Here is an 18,662-nt window from a genome sequence, read left to right as displayed (position 1 = left end):
CTGTACCATGAATGTTCTGCAGCTGTGACACAAGAGTTTGAGGGAGGGTCATTTATTAGTAGGGTCATTGGGGGAAGTGAGCCCCCTACCAGCAGCATGATGTGCTCTGTCAATTGTCAAAAAGCCAATGGCATGCCTTAATTTTACTACCTTGTCAGTGTGCTGTGTGATGGGTGTCTGTGATTTAAAAGGTTGAAAACTGCTGCAATAAGGATTACAGCAGATGTACTACAAAATGGCAGCATCCCCCCCTCCCGTTGTGGCCATCATGAAGTAAGCTATAGGGCTAAGATCCGTACTCCAGCACTTATGCTAGAAGAGAGTTTTAATAATCTGGTGGTTTATCTTTAAGAGGAGAAGCTTACTCTGGAATCAAACCTTTTTTCCCCTGATGTACAATTCAAGTTGTCACGCAGGGGCAACAATATTAGAATAGCCATTCAGAAACTAAAGGAGCTTCTCGGTATGTACCAATGCCCTTAAGACAATTCATTATGGATATAGTAAGTGACAACACTGCGTGGCGGGCTACACAACTGGGACTCCTGACAAATCTAATTAACGGCACATCGGGGGTACTTTGCTTATCCCTTACATACTCAGCCAGACTTGAGCACCTAATGAGGAAAGCAGCTTAAACATTCCTAGAACTTCACTGGTTAGGCAACATGGCCCCAGCCAGGCCTTCTCTGTCATCCTCTGATATTCGGATGCTTTGCAGGTCAGGGTAAACAAAGGCATTCATATCAAGACAACCAGCACTGTTCTCAATAATATTGACACTTGGAATGGTTTGGAACAGAACATGCTTCCTTTACAAATGGCAGGTGACTTGGCTTTTGTGTAATTTTAACTTAAGCATTTAAAAAACTAAACGTCTTTGGTCTATGTACTCTGCATTGATTCTGCCAATGGCTGGACAGTCATTCTATGCTTTATTCAGAACATACACAAAACTGAGTTTTAACGGACAATGTGGTTCCTTTAACTTCACTGCCACCTCTAAATATCAATAAGTGACACAAAACCATTTAGCTGAATCTGTGCTTGATTTAGCACTACGAACACCTAAGCACTAGTTCAAGACTAGCAGTCTAACATTTTTTTGCACATTCAATACCAATCACTGACACAACTTGCAAATTGCTGGACACCTTTAAAAGGGGATTGGACAAGTTTCTGGTGGAAAAATCCATTACGGGTTACAAGCCGTGATGTGTATGTACAACCCCCTGATTTTAGAAATGGGCTATGTCAGAATGCCAGATGCAAGGGAGGGCACCAGAATGAGGTCTCCTGTTATCTGGTGTGCTCCCTGGGGCATTTGGTGGGTCGCTGTGAGATACAGGAAGCTGGACTAGATGGGCCTATGGCTTGATCCAGTGGGGCTGTTCTTATGTTCTTATGAGGTCTCTCACCCTCTCCTTCCCCCTCCCTCCCCCACAAAATCGTGAAATTATGCAGGGGTCTATGTGGCCCTTCTTCAAAACATCTGAACTGAGTGTGAGAAACTGTTAGCCTAACAAGTCCTCCTGTAAGCCTGTAAACCAGTAATTTTCAACCAGTGTGCCATGACAAAGTGGTGTGCCATGAATGGTCCACAGGTATGCTGTGACAGTTTAGGGCAGGGGTCTTCAAACCCCGGCCCGGGGGCCAAATGTGGCCCTCAACAAGCCTCTATCTGGCCCGCAGCCAGCCTCTTGTCCCCTGAAAGCCTCTGGCCCATTCAACTGCACATGACCAGAGCTGTGCTCTGGATGTGTCTGGAGGGTGTTCTGAGGGCCAGAGAGGTTGAATGAATGAGCCCATTCATTCATTTACTCACTCATCTAAGTTCCATCTCTAATTTATTTAAATTTAATATTTAAATTTTTTAAGAACATAAACATAAGAACATAAGAACAGCCCCACTGGATCAGGCCATAGGCCCATCTAGTCCAGCTTCCTGTATCTCACAGCGGCCCACCAAATGCCCCAGGGAGCACACCAGATAACAAGAGACCTCATCCTGGTGCTCTCCCCTACATCTGGCATTCTGACTTAACCCATTCCTAAAATCAGGAGGTTGCGCATACACATCATGGCTTGTACCCCATAATGGATTTTTCCTCCAGAAACTCATCCAATCCACTTTTAAAGGCGTCTAGGCTAGACGCCAGCACCACATCCTGTGGCAAGGAGTTCCACAGACTGACCACGCGCTGAGTAAAGAAATATTTTCTTTTGTCTGTCCTAACCCGCCCAACACTCAATTTTAGTGGATGTCCCCTGGTTCTGGTATTATGTGAGAGTGTAAAGAGCATCTCCCTATCCACTCTGTCTATCCCCTGCATAATTTTGTATGTCTCAATCATGTCCCCCCTCAAGCGTCTCTTTTCTAGGCTGAAGAGGCCCAAACGCCGTAGCCTTTCCTCATAAGGAAGGTGCCCCAGCCCCGTAATCAGCTTAGTCGCTCTCTTTTGCACCTTCTCCATTTCCACTATGTCTTTTTTGAGATGCGGCGACCAGAACTGGACACAATACTCCAGGTGTGGCCTTACCATCGATTTGTACAACGGCATTATAATATTAGCCGTTTTGTTCTCAATACCCTTCCTAATGATCCCAAGCATAGAATTGGCCTTCTTCACTGCCGCCGCACATTGGGTCGACACTTTCATCGACCTGTCCACCACCACCCCAAGATCTCTCTCCTGATCTGTCACAGACAGCTCAGAACCCATCAGCCTATATCTAAAGTTTTGATTTTTTGCCCCAATGTGCATGACTTTACACTTACTGACATTGAAGCGCATCTGCCATTTTGCTGCCCATTCTGCCAGTCTGGAGAGATCCTTCTGGAGCTCCTCACAATCACTTCTGGTCTTTACCACTCGGAAAGGTTTGGTGTCGTCTGCAAACTTAGCCACTTCACTGCTCAACCCTGTCTCCAGGTCATTTATGAAGAGGTTGAAAAGCACCGGTCCCAGGACAGATCCTTGGGGCACACCGCTTTTCACCTCTCTCCATTGTGAAAATTGCCCATTGACACCCACTCTCTGCTTCCTGGCCTCCAACCAGTTCTCAATCCACGAGAGGACCTGTCCTCTAATTCCCTGACTGTGGAGTTTTTTCAGTAGCCTTTGGTGAGGGACCGTGTCAAACGCCTTCTGAAAGTCCAGATATATAATGTCCACGGGTTCTCCCGCATCCACATGCCTGTTGACCTTTTCAAAGAATTCTATAAGGTTGGTGAGGCAAGACTTACCCTTACAGAAGCCATGCTGACTCTCCCTCAGCAAGGCCTGTTCGTCTATGTGTTTTGAGATCCTATCTTTGATGAGGCATTCCACCATCTTACCCGGTATGGATGTTAGGCTGACCGGCCTATAGTTTCCCGGGTCCCCCCTCTTTCCCTTTTTAAAAATAGGCGTGACATTTGCTATCCTCCAATCTTCTGGTACCGTGGCCGTTTTGAGGGACAAGTTGCATACCTTAGTCAAGAGATCTGCAACTTCATTCTTCAATTCCTTAATAACCCTTGGGTGTATGCCATCAGGGCCCGGTGACTTATTGATCTTTAATTTATCAATGAGGTCTGAAACATCTTCTCTTTTAACCTCTATCTGACTTAACTCCTCGGTCAGGAGGGGCCGTTCGGGCAGCGGTATCTGCCCGAGGTCTTCTGCCGTGAAGACAGATGCAAAGAACTCATTTAATTTCTCTGGCTCTCAACACCAGAGAAATTTTTCTGGCTCTTAATTTTTCTTAATTTTTCTGGCTCTCAACACCATGCCAGATATTTGATGTGGCCCTCTGGCCAAAACGTTTGGAGACCCCCTGGTTTAAGGGATGGTCATTTTTAGTAGGGCCATTGAGGGATGTGAACCTCCTGCTGGAAGCATGGTGTGTCTTTGTCAACTGTCAAAAAATGGATGGTGTGCCCTGACAATTTTTGTGCCCTCTCAGTTTGCCATGCAATGAAAAAGGTTGAAAATCACTGCTGTAAACAAAGTGTTGAACTCTTGGCCCATTCAGTCCATAGTGATTCCCTTTCCAGAGTTGCAGGTGCTTCATGCTCTGAAGTTATCAAAACCTACTACAGCCCTACGCAGAGCTCAACCAGCAAGTAGTCTTGAAACACCCTCTCTTTGGGGCTCTCTCAATACAGAATGGAAACTTTATATCTCAAACCAAACAATGCCCTAAACCGCAATGCTATATACTCTAATATAGAGAAAGCAGCAAATTTAAACACACACAAACAGAGCAAGGATTAGGAAAAAGGCAAAGTCTAAGATATTGTCACTTCCAGCCTAGCCCTGCCACTGCCAGTTCTGCAAAGCACAGCAAGTATTTGCTAGATCATCTCCCTACTGCCAGAATCATTTTGGGATTACATGACATGAGGTTGCTATCGGCACACATAAGCAGCCTCTTGGTTCAACTTTCCTAGCACCCAAAAAAGCATTACTCTTGTCTCCAAAAGCATAACCATGAAAGAAAAAGCTGGTAAACAGATAGCCTTATGTCACCTTACCAAAACTTTAAAAATGAAACCACATGTCACAGACATAGACAAAGGAAAAAAACAGGCCTCTTTCCAAGTAAGAAAGGCATAAACCTGAGTAAAGTTTATACCACATGGTATAAGCAAATATCACATGGTATTCCTCAAATCTACTTCCTGAGTGCCAGCTCCCTAAAAATATATACAAAGGAACAGGAAAGATATGCAGTGTTTTGCACAATAACTTCCACTGAACCATGGCTGTCATTAACTGATTTGGGATTGGAGACAGTTCTTTAATTGGGGGGGGGGGGTCTCGAGATTTGGCTGAAACAAAAGAAACATCAGCTGCACCATCCTTGGACATCTACACACCCGAGAAACCTCTTTAACAGTCATCAAATGAAGGAGTGGAAATCAAGGGACGGCACCAGATTTTAATCCCTGTTCCACTCTGGTCCTAAAGACTTTGAAGTTTCGTACTCTGTTAACACTGCTAAAGGGTCAGGGCAGACTAAAAATTTAGGCAAAGCATCAGTTTGTTGAACTATGTTAGTAGATTAATATCCACCAAGAAGGAGATCACCTTGCTTCAGAAGGTGATATACTGGATACAATGGAATATAACCAAATGAACGCAACTGCAAGCCTCCAACCGACTGTTTCCATATTCCACAAATGCATGTCTTGCACAGCAAACAAATCCCTTTGCATACTTCCTTGAGTGCTAACCCATGGAAAAGGTTTTCCAAAATGGCACATTAAAAATCACAAAGTGAGCAGCTGCAGCTTTTTCTAGTCCAGGTGCAAAGCAAAGAGTCAAAAGTGCAACGAAGGAGATGTGGTCTCAGGGGCAAACCCAGGCTTTTTAAAATGGAACAAGCCGTGCGCACAATACATGCTGGACAGGCAGAATCACGGAAACCGGAACGGAAACCTCTCCTCACAGCTGGGGAAATGAACCGCAGCAGCACAGCAGACTTCCAGAAAGGATCAGCTTTTGTTGTTTTCACTTGAATCTTGCTTGCTAAACAAGCACACTTCTGAATTGAAAGGACTAGTCTAAGCTTTTTAGAATAAACAAGCATCAGTTTATCACCAGTTTATCACCAGGCCGACAATATCCTACTAATATTGAGCAATACAGAAGCAGCCCTACTTAAGAACATATTTACGGACTCCTAAAATCTAACCTGTTCTGAGTCAGGGGAGCTTCTGTTACCTTTATTTCTGCACCAACTGTGTCTGAATTATTGAGCAAAGACCGGCCCCCTTCTGGTTTCACAGGAGGGATTAAAGCAGAATCCCACTGATTAGCCTCACCAGGTGTCAAACAGGATCATAGTTTGCATCCAGGGCTTCTGGGATGAAGGAGGGATAATAATGACTGTTTCCCCATTTTGGAAAGGATAAAGTCCAGCAGTTACCCTGTTCCATCTACAGCATGAATTGAGGCACACAGATCAGTCGTCAGGCACAGAACAGGGGTGAAAGAGAACATGGCAGCCTTTATACACCAGATCAACAGTTCCCAAATTGTGGGTTTGGGACCCACCAATGGGCCATGACCCAATTTTTGTTAGGTCACAAAACTGACAGGGCAGATTAGGCTATGTCCATCAAGGCTTAAACAAGCTGCTACTGGGGGGGAGCACTGCTGCCTGATCACCATTATAGCCAGACCCCATAACATTTATAAGTCAGGCAGCAGCCTCTAACAAGTTTGGAACTACTATGCTAGATGATGAACTGAATATAGTGATAATAGCAGTGTTATCTACTTGGAGAGTATTAAAGAACTCACACACATAAAGTGAAGTACCATCACTGTGAAGAAACACACATCTTGTGTGAGGAAAAGGCAGGTTATCCTTTTCCTCCCATTTCAAGATCCTGCTGCTAGATAGCCAGCCCCTGGATAGCTAAGTGTGCTATCCTCCCCCCCAATCCTCAGTACCTTGTTGCCTATTACAAAAAAAAACCTCATTTAGGATTGAGGATAATCTATAGTGCTTACTCCATTTTAAGGGTGTTAGAAACTGTAGGCTTGAGGCTTGATTATATGATGCCCATCCATCCTTGCTTTTTCTTTGCCTGATATCCAGCCTGACGAAGAACACAAGAGAACCCAAAAGCCTGTTGAAGGTTTTGGCTGGTCCCCAAAAATGGTATTGCTAGACTCTGGCTTTTAAATGATAGCATGGCACTCTGATGCTTCTGTTGTGACCCACTGAAAACAATGACATACACACACTAGTATAAAGCAAAAAACCAAGAAAGCAAGGCCATGCACCTCTTGGGAAGAGGCTTTGCTTCCATGACAATGGAATATCCAACTGCCATATGCAGAGGTCAGGTTCTAGGATGGATTGTATTCTGGGAGTCTAAGAGCTCCAAACAGTATTGGCCTCCCCTTTTTAAATTTGCATGCTACACCTTCACCACAGAAGCACCTTTGCTGGCTGATGTGTCTGCAGTTAACACACACAACTGTCTTCACAACAGTCTCCCTCTGCAATCTTGCACCCAGTGAGTTGCTGCTGTTCCCAAATAAGGATGGAGAATTTCTCTCACAAATGGATGCACACTAGATAAGCTACCCTGAATGGTGTGAACAAAGCCCCTCTCTGCAGAAGCACAAACCAAGACTAGCTCCCTGCAGAAAGAAGAGTCTCCATCTTCCAGAAACTTGGGAGACACCACCACAGGTTCTGGAAACCTCCAATTCTCCAAGTAAGGCAAGAAAAACCAATGAACCTTGACTGCAACAAATTCTGAAGACAAGGAAGTTACGGGGCACTACTGCTCTACAAAACCTCCTGCAAGTCATCAGGCACCACTGATTTGCAGCCAGGAAAGATCAAGCAACAATCTTGAGCTCATGACTATGACCTCAGATACTGGTTGCTAAAATATTCCCATTTCTTGGGGGTGGGGCAGGGATCTGTCGAGAAAAACATCACGCTTTTAAAGCACTTGGATTGAGCTGCTAGTATTGGTGGCTTCCTTTCAGAGTGGTCACGGTTTGTCTTAACAAGACGCCAGGGTAGCTTGTTACCTTACCTTTTGTTAATGGGCTTTTCATCTTTCTCATATGGCCGGATGAACCATTTCCCGATCCGTACAAAGTTCTTGTCCATCAGGCATCTTAAATAGAAAGACAATCACAACTTCAATTACAGTATTATTGAGAAGAATATTAAGCAACAAAGATATTATCACTGGAGTTTTGAAGCTTTTATGTTTTACACACAGAGGATTCAATACCCTTGCCTGGGTTGTCCTTGTATACCAATGATTTCTACCCTTGTGCCCTGTTTCCTCCCATCTTTGCAGTGTTTCTCATCCAGTGGTACAGGGTACCACCAGTAGTACTTAAGGTGGTGTCTGGTGGTACGTGAAGGACCCCTGGACACCTGCCCCCCGGAAGTGAGACCAGGAATGTGATGCAACGTTCAGCAGGCAGAGCTCCAAAGCATGCCTTTCCACACTCGAAAAAGTCCTCTCGTGCACCCTGAGCCTCTTATTGGTGTTTGTTGCATCACATCTGGCCTCCCAACTCACAAGTAACTGGCAATGATGTCAAAGCCAGTTACTTCTGGTAGTATTTTGAATAGGTGGATTATGTGAAGTGGTACAGCAGAGGACAAACGTTGAAAAACACTGTTCTAGCCCACGGATACATGGAACTTTCTGCAAGACCTGGCCCCCATCAGCTTCCAACATCTCACCCCTAAATGGAATTGGAACTTGGAAGAGTCACACTGAAATCCAGTTCCCCCAGCAACAAAGGGAACATACCCAGAGTCAATACAAAATTATTAATCTGGGAAAAAACCAGACTGTTATCCTTTCAAACACACACAGTAGATGGCCTTCATTTTATTCTTTGGTTGTTGGCACTAACAGAAAATAATCACAGTGATTTTGTAAAGGATCAATCAATATTAACAGCTCGCTCAAATTATTTATAGTACCAAGCTTGTGTTTTCCTAAGATAACATGATATTAAAGCCAGTGATCCGGGTTTTCTGGGAAACATTTTGATGCTAGAAATCACCTGCGATCCAGTTTAGCATGTTTAAGTTATATTTAGTCAACAAAACTAAAACAAAAATTGTTGTGTTAAATTTCACACGCTATGTAAACATCTCAATTGTTATCCAACAGTCGAGAGAATTTGAATTGAAAAGATTGATTAGGAAGAGAATGAAGTACACTTAAATGTTGTAGAAATGCTTTGATTAAAATATTTACAAAATGCCTAACACAGGCATTAAAGCTTCAAAATGCCTTAAAGCTTCAAAATTCAATACCTGGCATTTCAGTTTATATTCCTACATTTTAAAAAGGAAAAATGCACGCACTGAAAATTTAACACTTTAATTTTAGCAGATTAGTTATAAATATTTCATAGATGATTGCCCTTCTCGCAAACAACGCATGGAGGTGAAACATGCTGGCTCTGCCCCCAACTTCCATGTATCCAGCAGAAGATAAGAATGGGCTGTATGGGCACTCTTGCCCCCCTCCCACTCCAAGCACTGCCTGAACAGCTGCCTGGAAAGCAAGGATGATACAGGCCTCTTTATAAAGTTACATTACGGCTTTTAAACTGCTCGATGTGATTATGTCTATAGCCATTAATTTTATGAACACACATTTTTAGAAATGGAAATTCTCCCATCAAAAAGAATATAAGTATTCAGTTCTGGGAAGCTCACACTAAGTACAACAAAACACTCCTTCAGAAGTGTAGACATTGTGAGAAAGGTAAATATAATTATGATGTTAAGGGAAGAGGCAGCAATACACCCCTCCCTGAACAATTTACTAAAGGTCCTGCTGCCTTTGGGTTCCACACAAACACTGGGTTGGCACAGAATCCGTGACCAGAATTGGAAGCCTACAGTGTGTGGCTCAAAGGTGGCAAACTGAGGAAAAGGAGACTTTAGGCAGCAAATGGAACCATGTCTGTAAATGTCTATTTTCAGCAAATCAAACAGACTTGAGGAAGAGACCCTGCAGGTTTAGTATGCCATGCCTCGACACAGAAACAGAAATGGTAAAGCACTTGAAATGTGAAATTAGCTCATGTCTTTAAATCTTCCCTAACCTCACCACTATGCAAGTAAAATTCTGAGAAGCATAGATTTTAAGGACAGTCCACTCTAACTAGATATCACCACCTGCGATACAATTTCAAAAGAGGGGGAAAAAAAGTTTTATTCCTTGAAACCTAGACTATTAGATGTTCCAGAACGTTTGGGATAGTTCCTCCCCTTGAAAGATCAGGAACAGTCCAATCCAAAAAAAGCCTCTGTAAGAAGAGGCTGCAATCCCAGACTGGGCAGGTTAAGGTAGATCCCACAAGTCTAGCATAGACAGCAGTAAAACTGCCAAGAAAACAATGGCTAATGTTATCAAACCTCACAGCAGAAAGGATTTAAAAAATCAGAAGACAGGGAAGAGAAAGATCACACAGGGGGTTCTACCTACCTGCCCCACATGTGCAGCAAAGAAAGGAGCCTTACAACTAAACAGAAGAACTTGGTGCTGGTTCATGGCGTGACTAAAAGAGGTGAACAGAATGCCCTCTGAGAGTCTAAAAGAACAGGAATGCACAGTAACCCATTTCCTTTTCTCTCCAGGCTTCCCAGAGGGCATGCCAAAACAACTGGGATATATAGGAGCAGTGTTGTCTCCGGGTGGGAATCACTGCAACCAACAAATCACCTAGAGAGAACATTCAACAACACGAATCTCCCAAAGGCAGCATCTGCAAGGGAAAACACATGCATCTTGTAGTGCCAGGGGACAGTATGCAGGAAAGCCTAGTAGTCTGCTATTCACCTGCAAACTAGTAAGTTGCATAAGGGGGCCAGCTGTGATGCTGGCTGGTGACTGTTTATACTAACACAATAAGCCATTTGGACACTTGCTTTCCCAAATAACTATCCCAAAAGAATTAGGAAAAAAAAAAAAACACTTTCATTCTCCCAAACTTGGTAGAACTCGAGTGCCCTGTCACAAGACACTGGATTCAATGGGTTCTTGGCCTGATCCAGCATAGCTTAATGCTAAAGCAGGTGAGCTACTACAATGGTTTGATGGGAGAATAACTTCTGGGACTCCCATTTGTTTAGCACAGAGGGGCAACCACAACTTTAAAAGCAGCTAAACTGCTAAAGAAAACATTGCTTTACCTGCAAGTTAACTAGTAAAAATAATCAGAACTACTCTGAAGGAGTTTTGTTTTTCTATAACTACTTCCCTGACAGGGTCAAAATCATTAAACAAAACCAAAACAGTTAAATACAGCGAACAAATCCATTTACCGAAAAATTTAGGGACTACAGACATTTGCAGATTATTATTCTAAAAGGGGCAGAATCTTCTTTCCTGGGCTTTTCAGGCCCATACAATAATCAGGACAAACAGGCCTGGGGGTACCATCCTCTTCTTGAAGGCCCCCTCTCACCTCTCTGATGCAACTGCCCTCTTCTGGGACAAGCCTGGGTGCTGCCAAGCCCCTTAGAAATATTACACACCATGCACATTCCTAGCAACTAACTGTGGGAACAGAAGGGGATTTCCACACCCTTGCTGGCAGTTGCTTATTGACACATCTTGATATTGACAGAGAATTTTCAGCATGATATTAAATAATAAACCCTATAGATCCCACCCCCCCTCCCCCATGATGGGTAAAAGTAATTGTGGTTGGCAGCTGAACTACAGTAAGAACAAAAAAGGCTTAGGCTGTAGAGTCAAAAGAGGTTGTGCCATCGCACAACTATTTTTCATACAGTAGCTATAACTACCATTCAACTACTTGATAAAGTAAGTTAAAGTACTTGTCCATCACTGGTTAAATTACTGCTGATGAACTCTGAATGCAGAAGGAGCATTTCAAAAGGTTTGCCAGCTAAACGTGAAATGCAAAGCCAGCTTGAAAGCAGCAGGGGAAGGGGGAACTGCTATGTCAATCTACATCCAAGCTGCCAGAGAACTACAAGAAGGAAGCAGGATCGTCTGAAATTCATTACTGAAAAAAAAAATATTTTGTTATAGTTTACGCTGGGATGAATGAATAGGAGTAATATTCTTCTTACCTTAATAAAAACTGAAAAAGGCCTTCCCTGCATTCATCCATTCCCACTTCTATACCCAAAACCACCAGGTAGCTCACACTTAACTAAAAAGACATCACCCCAAACACTATCCACTAAATTAAGATGCTTCTTCTCTAACAGCCGAGTTTTGCTACGACCCACATAAATAATCTGTTCATCTATGCATGAAATGTAGACCTATAGTTGGATTCGGTGCCCTTTGCGCGAAAGAGGTCCAGGCTGATAAGCAGCTCAGAATCTGATGGCCTGAAGTCCCATTAAATGTTTGCTGTGCTTGAGTCATGCCACTTCAGATGCACTGTGATAACACCTGGGACTCTCCCATTCCTCTTTCCCCATTGCCTTTCCCATTGTCGGTTTCAGATCGTAAGCTCCTTGCTGGCAGGGGCATTGTAACAACAAGTAAATAAAACCAGCAGTAGAATTAATGCAGGTTTTTATCAGACAAGATCAGGCATGTGCAGGGTCTGATCTCAGAAGCTAAGCAGGGTCAGGCCTGGTTAGTACTTGGATGGGAGACTGCTTGGGAATAACAGGTGCTGTAGGCTTATACCATAGTCTTTCGAGACTGGAGGTTGCCAACCATTGCTAAGGTCACAGGCTGCATTAGACATGCAAGCATCCCGAAAACTCTCCAAATCAGAGTGCCACAAACTCAATACACAGATCATCAATAGCAACTAACTGCCCTGCCCTGCCCTACCTTCCCCATCCCTAGCATCCCCCTTCCAAGTTCCCGACAAACTGATAAGGGCTTAGGAGTACGGTAGGTAGAGTCTCCAGGCTTAAGCACAAGCAAGAAAAGACAGCTCACCCACTGTAACCAACTTCATAGAATCTATGATTCTTCATAGGATCCCACTCTATGATTTGGAAAGGACCTAATAGGTCATCCAGTCCAAACCCCTGCCTGTAGCAGGGAATCCTCCTAGAGCACCTCCAAAAGGTGCTTGTCAAACCTCTGCTTGAGAATCTCCAGTGAGGGAGAGTCCGCCACCTCCCTTGGCAATCTGTTCCACTGCCAAACCGCCTTTACCATCCAGAATTTTCTCCTGATATCCAATCTGAATCCTGCATATCCCATCACAAAGCAGTTAATGCCAGTTCTTCCTTCTCACCCCATGCCTGATACAAGGAAATGGTATTGGATTGAGGTGAGCAGGCTGGTGGCAAACCAATTTTGGTAATTTAAGCCCATGCTTAGGGACCCTCAATCTAAACAAAGAATATGGATGGAATTCTCTTACCTTTCCAGCAGATTGTGGATTGCCTTGAAAAGCAACGTCCTGCATTCATAGGAAAGCCCATTCTCCCAAAGTCCTTCTTCCACCACTGTGAAAATAAGTGAAGTGTTAGCATATTATCCATAAAGAGAGAGGGAAGCTTAACATTAAAAGACAATCAAAGCTTTATGTGTTTCTTCTCCGATTTAACTTGTCAATACAAGTACAATATATTTTACGTGATCAACTAGCAACTGCATAGGTTGTAATCAAGGTGTCACATATTTCTCCTTGCTGTTTAACATAAAACTAGTTTCTCAAAATTTGAGCAACCATCCTAGAATACAAACTTTCAGGTACAGCGAGTTAACTAAAGTGATTGTCAAACAAGCTACTCAAAGTTTAAGACTAGTGCAGCGATTTTTAAACACAGGTGTGCCATGAAAGTTGGGGGGGTCATTTATTAGTAGGGTCATTGGAGGATGTGAGCCTCCCCCCCCCCCCGACATTACAGCATGCCATGACAATTTTAGCACCTTGTCAGCGTGCCACATGGTGAAAAGGATTGAAAAATGCTGGACTAGAGAGTTTCAAGGGATTAACAGCTCATTGAGCTTTCACACATTTGCATCTAGTCGATTTCCTTCAATAAGTCAGTCACTATCAAAAGGTCACTTTCCTTCAAAAAGGAATGCAATGGTGTAATGCTAATGCTGCCAATCACAGCAAGAGATCATCATAAGAACCAGTATGGTTTTATAGAAAAATTAAGGAATTGATCTGGAAGGTTCCTCCTCTGACATACACTCATTGAAGTTGACTGGAAGAGCACTCAAGCCTTGCAGCTTGACTGAAACAAGGAAGAGTCACACATTAGCAAAAGTTTGGATTCCTAAGCACCAGCAGTTTCATTATTTTGGGAGCAAGCATTCGATTCTTAAGCACCCGTCCTTTGGAGTGCTATATGCCTTATTTCAAAAAAGACCAGTATCAAATTCTCTGAGGTCAAGCAAGTTCAGCCTTGGCTTGAAGAGATCTATCACAGTGGTAGTGTACAGTGCCACTGTACAAGAAGACTGAACAGCACTCAAAAGGAAATCGATATTAAAATGATACTCCCTAAAACTAAGATAGTGGTCTTCAACCTTTTTCATGCCATGACCCCAATAAATGAAGTATGAGACTGGGGACCAACTGTCAATCCCACCCCAGGACCTATCTTCCCACCCCAACCCTTGCCCTCATAACACCCTTACCAGCACTGTTCACTGTAGCCAAATATTTTCATTAGAGAGAGCAGAAAGTTACCATAAAGCCTGGCACTAGTGAAAGTTGTTTTAACACAACTGCTAAGAACCTAAGCAGGACTGGGACATAGTCTTCTGGTACCTAAAGGCATACCAGATGCCTCTCCCTTTACCTGGTGGTGCTCTAGTCCAGTGGTCTTCAACCTGTTTCATTCATGTAAATGGGGACTAGTATCTACCCCACAGTGTGATTGCAGGTTCTTCCACCAAACCATATACCACATTGTGTCTGGCTGCAAACTGAGGGCATATACGGGCCCATGGTCTAACTTTTTCAATGAAGGTAACTCTGTCCTTGAATGGCTGGACGAACTGGACAGTGACATCTGATCTAGTCTAATTGCCCATGCATTATATGCCATACACTAAATAAATAAATAAATTCCTGTAAGTTGCCACAACCCCACAACCGAGGTTTCCTGACCCTATTGGGGTCACAACCCCGATGCTGAAGAACACTGGTCTAAGAGATAAGGCTTGAGAAAAACCACATATGGCTAGAGGTGTGATTTTTCTGTGATAAAATAAGAACACAACTCCGCTTTCCGCACTTCTTAATTTCTGTTTAAAAACAGCCAAAATCTGCAAAAAAATACAACCATTTTCTAACACTTAATTGACTGTGGTTGCATCTGCTGACACTATACCACTGATATAATCTACCTAGTATACTTTTAAAGCTATTTATAAAACTGCACCCTTGAAATAAAATATTGCTTTCTGCACTTTTTCCATGAAAAAAACATGCAAAAAATTGTTTAAGAACGCCTGTACATATGGCTTTAAAAGCACCACTACCATTGAATAAGCTGTTGTCAGAGCTTGGAATCAGTATCAAGAACAGTTTTTGCTAAGATGAAAGACAGCAGGAACAGTCTGGTGACAAGTTCTATGAGGGATATGAAAGGAGAACAGAAGCAAGCATCTGTAAGGAAAGCAAGGAGAGAAGTTGAAGAGTGGGTAACCAAAAAGAAGGCTATGTTCAGGGTTAGGGAGCCCAGAGAGAGAGCAACTCTAAAGGAAAGCTGGTCAAGTAACCACTGCGCTGGGGAAGAGGTCTGAGGGAAGCAAGGGCAGAGGGGACATGATGCAGTATGGAGTCGAGAGAAGAAGAGGACCAAAGGGGAAAGCACATACATACAACCTACACAGAGAGAGGACTGCTTGGTGCTAGAGAAAAGAAAGCAGACAGTCACAGAATGGATAAGAGAACCAATGAAGAAAGATCCCCCCTTACCCATATTTATTTGAGCTAACCATCTACTTGGCTGCAGTTAAAACACACACACACACACACACACACACACACACACAAACACACCCCTCAAAAGCTCACAAGTGCTCAACGAGACCAGGGTATACAAACAAAACCCCTGCTAATTGGGTAAGAGGCACTTTTTCAAGTGGGTGCTCCTTTTTTTAGCAGGGGGAGAGTAACTGGCCCACCTCACCCCAGCACTGTCTGTTCTAGTGGCTGTCTGCTGGTATTCATTTGCATCTTTTTAGATTGTGAGCCCTTTTGGGACAGGGAGCCATTGAGTTATTTGATTTTTCTCTGTAAACCGCTTTGTGAACTTTTAGTTGAAAAGCGGTATATAAATACTGTTAATAATAACAAGATTGCACAACGTGAAGAAAAACAAACACTTGTAGGAGATGGCATTTCCAAGTTCTCAGCCTCTACTTCCTTCCCCAACTCAAGTTCTGGGCAATCTCTTGCAGAGTCACTGCTTGGAAACCCTATGATGTCTGTAACTGGCCAAGACAATTAAAGCACACCCAGGAAACCAACAATAAGACACTCAACCTTTTTTTTTTTGCCTTAGGTTTTGCTGAAACAGTGCACTCTTAACACTCTCGCTAATGTTAAAAATCTCAGACTCAATGATCCTCATGATTTCTTACTACCCCATTCAGAGTAGCAAAAATGAGCAAACATTTTCGGGGAAAATGTGCCTGCCTGCCTGCCAGCCTAACACCTGCAGGAAGCTGAAGCCTGGCAGAAACATCAGATAAGGAAAACCCAAGGGGAAAATAAAAAACAAATACAAGTTGTGTTATTTATACAATACATGTATATTCTATTGTATAAATAGTACAATATAAATCTAAATCCAATACACTATGAAGTTGTGCATGGAAACAGAGGCGCAAATCCCATCGGTATAAACACCAGATTTACAGCACAGAAACAGGTACATACAAACAAAATCTTCAGCCTGATGAGGAAAAAAATGCAAAATGTTATCGGAATTCCTCTGGCGAACGGCACTGAGGAAAAGTCAGCAGCTTCCCCCTCTAAGAAACTGCCAACATCATCCTTGTGTCCTCATCCAAAAATTTCAAATACATCTGTGTGCTCTGCTAAGTGCTCTGCTATGCCCCTAAATCTTAAGAATTAATTTTTAAACTGTACTTGAGGGCAGCTATGGGGGCAGCTTAGAATTTGCTCAGAGCAGTAGCAAGGGGAGAAGGAAGAAGAATTTAGTTCTGACCCAATGCTATTTCCTTCCCCAGCACAGACCTCCCAAATCCCCCCACTCCCCCATAAAGGTGTTATTAGCAAACTGGGGAAGGGGGGAGTACAGGTACCCCCGTGTAGTGGGGCTAAATAGCAGTTTGGGAAGAATTAGATTTATATCAGGAAATCATTCCTCAGCTTTGATCAAGCACTATGCACCTCATCGCTGCTTTGATATTAAACAGAAAACCGTAAAGAGATCAGATATTGGAACTACACATATTGTGTAGTCCGCCCCTTAAACAAGTAGTAAGAACTATGGCTAGCCCTGTTTCCTGCTTTCCCACTTTACACAACAGAAGTACAACGGGCCCGTATCTGCAGGTTCCACATCCACCAATTTAATCAATCACAGATAGAGAATATTTTAAAATTCACCTACGCTGTTATAGCCTTGCCCGCCTTGCACCCTGCCGTTTCAGAGTTGGCCTCATGCTTGCTCATTTATGCAAGTTTAGGCAATCTACCTTGCCTAGTTTGGCAATTTGTCTTACTTTGTTTTGTATTTTAATCCTGATCGTTAGCAGCTTTGGGGAGAAAGGAGGAATACACACACACACACACACACACACACTTGTTTTAGGCAATTTATGCAAATTTTTACCATTTTGCCAGCGTGACAACCACGGACATCAGCAGATTTTCGTATCTGTGTCTGGTTCTGGAGCCAAACCCCGGCAGATCTGGAGGGCCCACTCTAATTATACCTTATGTCCTCGGATGTTGACTATTGCAACTGGTCAAAACAAATTCGCAGGATTTGCAGATGTGCAAATATTGTACTGGTCATGACAAATATGTAGGAGGGCACACACTATGGTAGTATTTCTCAAACAGCGAGTCGGGACCCCTGGGGGCTGGGGATAAGAATAGGCCCTCAGTTTGGCTGTACTTGTCGTAAGAGGCGACTAAACAGCCACCGGGTAGATGGGACTCATTAGCCTGGGAAGGCAGCTCATCTGAGAGAAGGAAAACTCTGATCCCAAACCTCCACTGCCTTGTAGCTACATCCAGTTATGGAAAAGGCTTCAGGAGTCAACCTCGAGGCAAAATCCAGAGCCGGAGTCCCTGAGGCAGTTCATGACTGAACACAGTCACGTCCTGGCAACTCCTGCGACGCCGCTGGAACCAACCGTATTGGCCTCTGCCTTTCCATTGGACCATTTCAGCGACGTGGAGAGGGGGGATTTGCTGCATGGGAAACAGTCTATCCTCCATATCTACTTTACCCAGGCTTCGCGCACTGGAGAGGACACTCTGTTCCAGAACCACCATTCAGAGCGCGATACCATAGTCTTCCGAGACTGAAGGATGCCAACAATGGGTCGGGACCCACTCGGTGGGTTGCGAGCCAATTTTAGGTGGGTCCCCTTTCATTTCAACATTTTATTTTTAATATATTACATTTGATGCTACCATGGGATGTGACTGCACTTGGAGAAATGTTACAGACCTGTACTTTTAACAAGTCACTATGTATATTCTTTTAACAATGATAGTCAATGGGACTTACTTCTGGGTAGGTGTGGGTAGGATTGCAGCCTAGGATTGCTAAAAATTTTCCTGCTTGATGTCACTTCTGGTCATGACATCACTTCTGGTGGGTACTGGCAGATCCTCATTCTAAAAAGTGGGTCCCAATGCTAAATGTGTGAGAATCACTGCACTATGGGATAAGACTAGCTGCTCAGCCATTAAGATGACCGAAAATCAATTTCTTGATCTGCTCAGCTGAGAGGCTGTTACTTTGAAGCAGAACCCACAAAACAAGGAAGCAATCCTGTCCAACAACTACAGAAGGGATTATTTTGTAACCAGAGTTATAGTCATGCCTGTAACCATTTCCTTTTCCTATGCTGCCCCTCCTTTCACGTTGAGGGGAAAGAAAGAAAAAACCATTTAAAAATCCAATTCATTGGCAAATGTCTGCTTGAAATAAGTACATCAAAAATTCAATTACCACCAACCTATTCACAACCATTCATT

At 43.4% G+C, this 18,662-nt stretch overlaps 1 protein-coding gene across 1 annotated transcript in view; it reads right to left on the bottom strand.

Moving 5' to 3' along the window:
* LOC136634523 (mediator of RNA polymerase II transcription subunit 13-like) overlaps positions 1-18,662 on the bottom strand; it is a 195,983-nt gene that overhangs the window by 105,217 nt on the left and 72,104 nt on the right. The window contains exons 3-4 of the mRNA XM_066610067.1: positions 12,873-12,957; positions 7,553-7,636 (exon numbers count right to left, since the gene is read on the bottom strand). Coding sequence (XP_066466164.1) covers positions 7,553-7,636; positions 12,873-12,957 — 169 coding nt within the window. The remainder of the gene's footprint in view (positions 1-7,552; positions 7,637-12,872; positions 12,958-18,662) is intronic.

The sequence above is a fragment of the Tiliqua scincoides genome, chromosome 14 (assembly GCF_035046505.1).
Source record: "Tiliqua scincoides isolate rTilSci1 chromosome 14, rTilSci1.hap2, whole genome shotgun sequence".
NCBI lineage: Eukaryota > Metazoa > Chordata > Lepidosauria > Squamata > Scincidae > Tiliqua > Tiliqua scincoides.
Note: the sequence above shows the minus strand (reverse complement) of the source record. Positions and strands in the feature narration are given on the sequence as shown.